Below are 7596 nucleotides of genomic sequence, written 5' to 3'. Positions count from 1 at the left end.
GTTGCAATCCCTTCTCCTCCATTCTCCTCTCGGGATCTTGGGCACACATGCACACGCGCCTGGCATGAGTTTAAGCCACTGCGTCCAGGATGTGAACTGCGGTCGACTACGTGGGAATCCAGCGACAGCCATTATGCTAACTGCTGGTCCCACCTAATAAAATAATTCTTAAAAAAAGAATTGAAGGTGAGGAAATAGTGATATAACAAGAGAGGGGAGTTTAAAATAGAAATGATAGAATTAGGGACATGACGATGGAGTTAAAGACTTAAAAGTTAAATAGAGGAAGAGAAAGTATTACGTTTTATAAGTTATTACATTTTGCAAGTATTACATTAAAATAATAGGCAAAACTAATAAAATAATTCTTAAAAAAAGAATTGAAGGTGAGGAAATAGTGATATAACAAGAGAGGGGAGTTTAAAATAGAAATGATAGAATTAGGGACATGACGATGGAGTTAAAGACTTAAAAGTTAAATAGAGGAAGAGAAAGTATTACGTTTTATAAGTTATTACATTTTGCAAGTATTACATTAAAATAATAGGCAAAAGTCAGACATCTGACAGCTTTTGCATATTCTAAAATTCTTCCCAAAGATCCCTGGGGGAAGTCAGGCCTACAAACATCAGACCACCTACAAACATTAACAGCCTACTTTAGTCCATTGATATATGATGCTTCTGCCAATGGAAAATAACTCTAAAAATTAATAACTGAGATGGGCTGAAATAGTTATTAGCTTTAAATCCCCCCTCTATGGGTGTTATGTAATGTACTTAATATAACCTTAATAACCTTTTATTTAGATCACCCCCCAAAATTGTTAAAAAGAAATATTTTTATGCCTTACTTGTAGATTTTTACTCAAATGAGATTTTAGTGTTTTGTAATTTTGTATGTAGAATTACATATATTAGCCTTAATTTGTAACCTTTTGTAACCTTAATAATTTTTTTTTTCTTGAGAGGTTTTTGCTATAGTGTGTGTGCACTCGCCAGAAAGACAGAGTCAAGAGAGACAGAAAGTGAGAAATCACCCCCCAGAGGGGATGGCCATGCCGCAATCCCTTCTCCTTCATTCTCCTCTCAGGATCTTGGGCATGCACGCACACACGTGAGTTTAAGCCACCAGGTCCAGGACTCGAACTGCGGTCGACCACATGGGAGTCCAGCAACATAGCTATTATGCCAACTGAGGGTCTCAATATTTTTTTAAAGAATTATTTATTTTATTTTAAGATTTTATGAGAGAGAGCAAGAGAGAGAGAGAGAGAGAGAGAGAGAGCGCGCAAGAAAGGAAGCTGCCAGACCTGGAATTTGTTTTTTTTCACACAATTATGCTGAATGAGAAGTCCTATGAAAGACATCAGCAAGCTGCAAGCCCGGGAATGCTGGTACCATGGCTCAGCACAAGTCTAAGGCCTGAGAGTCCAGGGTGGGGTACAGGGTGGAGACAATGGGTGATGCCATGAGTGTAAGGTCTGGAGTCCGAAGGCAAAAGATGCTGGAGTTCCGATGTCCAAGGACAAGAGAAAAAGAGCTTCCCCAGCTCCAGTAGAGACAGAGACCAATTTGCCTTCTCTCTGTTTTAATTCTAACTGGACCCACAACCAACTGCATAGTGCTTGCCCCACTGAAGGTATATCTTCCCCCACTTAATCCACTCAGACTCCCCTACCAATTTCCTTTGAAAGCACTTTTATATAGGAGCTTTTTTTTTTTTTTTTTTTGGAGAGGTTTTTGATATAGAGCGTGTCGTTCACTAGAAAGACAGAGACAGAGTGACAGAAAGCGAGAAATCATCCCCCAGGAGGGATGGCCACGCTGCAATTCCTTCTCATGCATTCTCTTGGGATCTTGAGCATGCACACATATGTGCCTGGCATAAATTTAAGGCACTGGGTCCCAGACTCGAACCGCGGTCGACTACATGGGAGTCCGGCGACATAGCCATTACGCTAACTGCTGGTCCTCTAGCCAGTATTTTTTAACTGTGTAATTTTTAAACAATTTTTCTATAGAACAAAAATAATCCTATAGATCCCACCAATGTTTTCCTACAATGCCATTACGCTAACTGCTGGTCCTCTAGCCAGTATTTTTTAACTGTGTAATTTTTAAACAATTTTTCTATAGAACAAAAATAATCCTATAGATCCCACCAATTTTTTTCCTACAAGAGTTAGAAGCCAAGTGAAAAACTTTGTAGTTTAATACTAACCAAAGTATATTAACTTAAATGATGACAAGTATTTTACCAGTAGTAATTTAACATAGCGTAATTTCTTTCTTTCTTTCCTTTTTTTTTTTTTTAGAGGTATTTTTACTATAGGGTGTTTGTGAGCTCCAGAAAGACAGAGAGACAGAAAGCAGAGGATGGTCATGCTGCAACCCCTTCTCCTCCATTCTCCTTTTGGGATCTTGGGCACACACGCAAACGCACCCAGTGTGAGTTTAAGCCACTGGGTCCGGGACTCGAAGAGTGGTTGACCACATGGGAGTTCAGCGACATCGCCATTATGCCAACTGCTGGCCCCCCTGCCATTATGATCATGATCTTAAAACTATGAATCCAACTTGAAATAAGGGCTAAGACTGGGATTAAAAAACTCTTCTAAGGGACTTGGATCTAAGGTTCATTTATATTGTAATGACCCACAAAAAAGAAGAAACTTATACTTTGGTTATGATAAAATAAGGAGACAAAGGCTGAGAGAACACTATACCACCCAGTATAAACACAGGTCTTAAAAGAATAACAAAAATGTAAACTTTTACAAGATAGAAATTGCTGCCTGCAAGCACAAGAGAAAGGGGGAAAAAAAGACCCCAAGCCTACTGCTGCTAGAAAACTGATGATTGTTTTCTACTAAAGTAGAAAATGTTTTCTAAGACCTCATGCAAATCAAGGAGGCCCACCAGATGAACACATCCTATAAAACTGGTAAGGACATGATCAATTCAGTAGAGACTTCTGTGCTTAAACAAAATACAAAAATTAAATAAAACAAAACTCTAGCAGACTGGCTTCTTTCAACAGGAACTATCCTGCTCTTTGTCCCTGCTCATAGCAACAAGTCTAGGCTTTTCTTCCCCATATCATGCGCTTAAGGTTTGGCCCATAGTATCGTGGTGAGGGCACGAGTTTGGAGCTTGTTGACAATAACCATTATGTTGACCAATCTGTCAATGTGTATCTTTCCCAAATTTGTTTCTGGTAAGAGAAGTAATAGGAAAAGATAGAAATTGTCTGGACATGGGGAGTTTTTTGGCACCTTCTTAATTTCAGAAGCAGCTTCTGTTATTTTACTTGAGACAGCCTCGAATTTATTCTTGTTAACTTTTTTTCTTTTCTTTTCTTTTTTTTTCTTTTTTGGAGAGGTTTCCGGTATAGGGCATGTGCGCTCGCCAGAAAGACAGAAATAGAAAGCGAGAAATCACCCCCCGGGGGGATGGCCACACCGCAATCCCTTCTCCTCCATTCTCCTCTCGGGATCTTGAGCATGCACTCATACGCGCCCGGTGTGAGTTTAAGCCACTGGGTCTAGGACTTGAACCGCGGTCGACTACATGGGAGTCCAGCGACATAGCCATTACGCTAACTGCTGGTCCCCAGCGCCACTGTATTTACTGGTCTGTCTGTGGACCACCTCCCCACTCAGTCGTCAGCTCCCTGAGGGCAGGGACTGAGTCTACTTTGTCACTGCTGAGCCCCCGATCTAGTCCAGCGACATAGCCATTACGCTAACTGCTGGTTCCTATTCTTGTTAACTTTTTATAAGGAGTTAATTTGACCATCTTTTTTAAAATAAATTTTTAATACTAATTAAAGTAGCAATCTCAATTTTTTAAAATGAGATACAATTTTAAAAAAAATTAGAGCAAAAAAAGACTGATGTAGAAATATTGAAGCTTCTGCCTGAGAAAATTCTAACCAAGATCACCTCTTGTAGTTCTTCCCATTTATCTAAATACCTGCAAGTCAAGGCGCCATAGATGTCAAACATAAAGCTAGCTGTGGTGCCCAAAAGGGGTCATCCTCTTTGCTCTTTTTAACTATAGATGTCTTATTCCTTTCCCCCTCCCCCCCATTTTTAAAAGGAGAAACCAATATATAAATAAATAAAACAAACAAACAAAATGGAGAAACCAGCCTATGGAAATCTAAGGAGTTTAATGTGGTGGACCAGTGTGCTACTTTTTTGAACGTCTCTCCACTAAATGTCACTCTAGTGTCGAGATCACTCATCTTACGTGTCTCAGTTCCCTTCAAGATTTTAGTACACTTAAAGTGGCCCAAAACGCTTGAGTGGTCAGCTCTTATTTTGCATTAACTGGATGGGTCTGTTTGAATTATTGTGTTGGGGATTTCCTGCAGGGGAGGAAAATATCTCCCCCTTTTGGACACTCCCTAAATATGGCTCTCAGTCACCTGAGGTGGCTACCCAGAGGGAGGAGCAAGTACCATTTCTTTTCAGAGCTGAGAGGCTCAGTCTCTCATTTGTTTATTTTATAGGACAGTCCAGTTTCTCCGCTTTGTCTATTTTATAGGACAGTCCAGTTTCTCTGCAAAAAATGCATAATAGCCATTTTTTTTTCCCAAGGAAAAAGACCCTTTCAGAATGCAACCTCAAATGTTAGGTTTCCCTAACTATCTAGTTAGAAGAGTGTAAACCACTGCTCCTTGCTAGGAGGAGAGCAAACCACTGCCCCTCTTTAGGTGGAGACCAAACCATGCCCCTCTCTAGGAGGAAAGCAAACGTGGGTTACCCAAAACAGACAAACAAACCTAAGACAGATGAACAAGCAAACCAGCTTAAAAATAAACCAGACCTACAAAATTTTGGGAGGTCTGAGGCCAGATGACTTACTGAATCTTCCCTGAGGAGAGGCTTGGAGCCAGAGAGGGCACAAAGGGCCCACTGCGTGTACCAGGCACTAAGTTTGAAGCATCCCCTCAGAAGATCTTTGGTTCGTCTCTGGTCCCTTCATGGTCACCATCTTGTTGATGAAAAATAACCAACTCTAAAAATGAATAATTAATGCGGTTTATTTCCAAGCAGAATATGAGTGACCTAGGCCCGGAGAGGAGACAAGCATGCCTTTCTTAGAGTACTTAGTACAGGGGTTCCCTTTATCTGATTTTGAGAGTGACAGACAAAATTAGTGAAGAGATTTCCATTGGTCTGGCCCAAAAAGGCAGGACATGTGGAAGGGGGAGCTTGTAGGGTATAGGTGGGGTCCACAAATGGTAGGTTATAGGTGGGTTCCACAATTCCTAGATTGGAGATTGTCAGGGAAGATCTATGTCTTGGGAAGAGATAAGCAAAAGAATATACTGTAATCAGCTGAAATATACATCTCAAAGATACTATGTGAGGGACAGGATGATAAAAGAAAAAAAAAAAAAGGTCTGTTAATGTTTGTGGACATGACTCCCTCTAGGCCCTCTGGAAAGGACTTTGGAAAATAGGAAAAAGCAGTCAGACTTCTGTCCACGCTTCCTATACCTGTCCCTGGCATAGTATCTTTATGATGCATAGTAAGTGTTCTCTGTTCAGGTAAAACACAGACATACTTTTGCTGATTTCTTCCAGGAACAACTACTTGTAGTTTCCATTCCAATCACCAACCTAAGAGTTTCTATACCTACCTATAAGATACATGCCTCCACTCCCAGATGTTCCACCTTTTCAGACCAATGCAAAGACTACACTGAATTGCAAACTTTGTCTCTCACACTCAAAACTAAAAAAGAGGAACCACTGTATCTGAGCACCCTGAGAAACACGTCTAAGTCTTTCTCCAGGTGTATGTCATTCAATCATGTGTTTAGATACATAAATTATTATTTCTGCAGAGCTTGATTATCCTTCTACACACATAAAAACACACCTCCCTGAACTGTGTTTTTAGTCTCTATCTCTTACACACACACACAAATAAACACATGCACACACATGTGGCTATCCATTGCTGTAGCATGATGATATGAGGAAAGAGGTATTCAGAGCTCAAGCTTCCTGCAAGAGCATGTAGAATCCACATCTCAGTTTTAAAGCACATTAAGCAGCTTTCCATCAGGGCTCCCTGGACTTCCCCAGCAATCTCCTGAATGCCCTCTTTACCTCCTTGTTCCTCAGGGTGTATATGAGAGGGTTCAGTGAAGGAGTGCCCACTGCATAGAAGAGACCAAAGAACTTGCCCCTCTCTCGGGCATAGGGATTTCTGGGCTGGAGGTAGACAGCAATGACCGAGCTATAGAAGAGGGTGACCACAAGGAGATGGGAGGAGCATGTTCCAAAAACTTTCCTCTGTGCTGTGGCAGAGTTTATCCTCAGCACCGCCCGAGCAATGGCACCATAAGAGACAAGGATAAGACTGAGGGGCACTACCAAGATGAGGACACTGGCCACAGCCATCTGGATCTCATTGTACGTAGTGTCTTCACAGGAGAGTCTAATGAGAGCCGGGACCTCACAGACAAAATCATCCACCTGCCGGTGGGGGCAGAATGGCAGGCGGAGGGTGGGTGGTGTCTGGATCACTGATTCTGCCAGCCCAATGCCCCAGGCCACAGACGGGTCCCTAGGGACAGGAAGATGAAGAGCTGGATGGAGCAGCCCACGAAGCTGATGGTCTTAGGACCCCAAAGGTTGACCAGCATCTGGGGGACACAACTTGTGGTAAAGCAGAGGTCCAAGAAGGAGAGGTTTGAGAGGAAAAAGTACATCGGAGAGTGGAGCCTGGGGTCCATCACGGAGAGGAGGATGATGAGTGTGTTGCCTGCCAGGGTGAGGAGGTAGGACACCAAGACACCCACGAAGAGAATCCTTTCCAGCCCCGGGTGTTCAGAGAAGCCGAGAAGGAGGAAGCCCTCTGGGGAGCTTTGGTTGAACATGGCCCGTTCCTGTCTCGACATGGTGGAATGAGGCTGTCAAATTGGTGTGTCCCAATCTGTTTTCTAAAATCTCATCTAGGATGCTTGTTAGGCTGTACCAGGTAGGTGCTTCTCTTCTGCCTCTGCCCACCCTGCCTCCCTTCCTCAGGCTCATCACCATGTAGCAGACCCTTCTTGTCCCCTGTTCTTCCTGGTTGGACATTGTCCACTGGCAGTAAGGAATCCATGAATGTTCTGACAATGATGGAGCCTCATGCTAACCACCCCAACTTACTGACTGAGGGCAAAAGAGGCTGATGTAAAATATGGATTAACTGAGGTCAGCCAATGTGGTGATGGTTAAAGTGACTGGATCCCACATGACCAGCAAGCCAGCAGTTTGAAAAACACACTGGGCACATGGACTCCCAGCAGCTTGAAAAACACACTGGGCACATGGACTTTCACATGGCTGACTGGTTTGCATCCTGGACCTGGTGGCTTGTTTTCTCACCTTCCCTCTCTCTCTATCTCACTCTGTCCCTCTCTGGTCAAATAAATAAATAAATAAAGTTAAACAAAACAATTCTTTAAAAAATCAAAAATAAGGGACCAGCAGTTAGCATAATGGCTATGTCGCTGGACTCCCACGTAGTCGACCGTGGTTCACGTCCTGGACCTGGTGGCTGAAAACTCACGCCGGGCACGTGTGCA

The 7596-nt window shown here is 42.6% G+C and overlaps 1 protein-coding gene across 1 annotated transcript in view; it reads right to left on the bottom strand.

Annotated features, from left to right (window-relative positions):
- Positions 1-6903, bottom strand: part of LOC102481210 (olfactory receptor 2H2-like) — a 7979-nt gene extending 1076 nt beyond the window's left edge. The window contains 2 exon segments of the mRNA XM_006160324.3: positions 6131-6585; positions 6588-6903. Coding sequence (XP_006160386.3) covers positions 6131-6585; positions 6588-6903 — 771 coding nt within the window.
- Positions 6904-7596: the final 693 nt, after the last annotated feature.

The sequence above is a fragment of the Tupaia chinensis genome, unplaced genomic scaffold (assembly GCF_000334495.1).
Source record: "Tupaia chinensis unplaced genomic scaffold, TupChi_1.0 Scaffold000678_1, whole genome shotgun sequence".
Lineage (NCBI taxonomy): Eukaryota > Metazoa > Chordata > Mammalia > Scandentia > Tupaiidae > Tupaia > Tupaia belangeri.
This window is presented reverse-complemented; position numbering and strand designations above follow the sequence as displayed.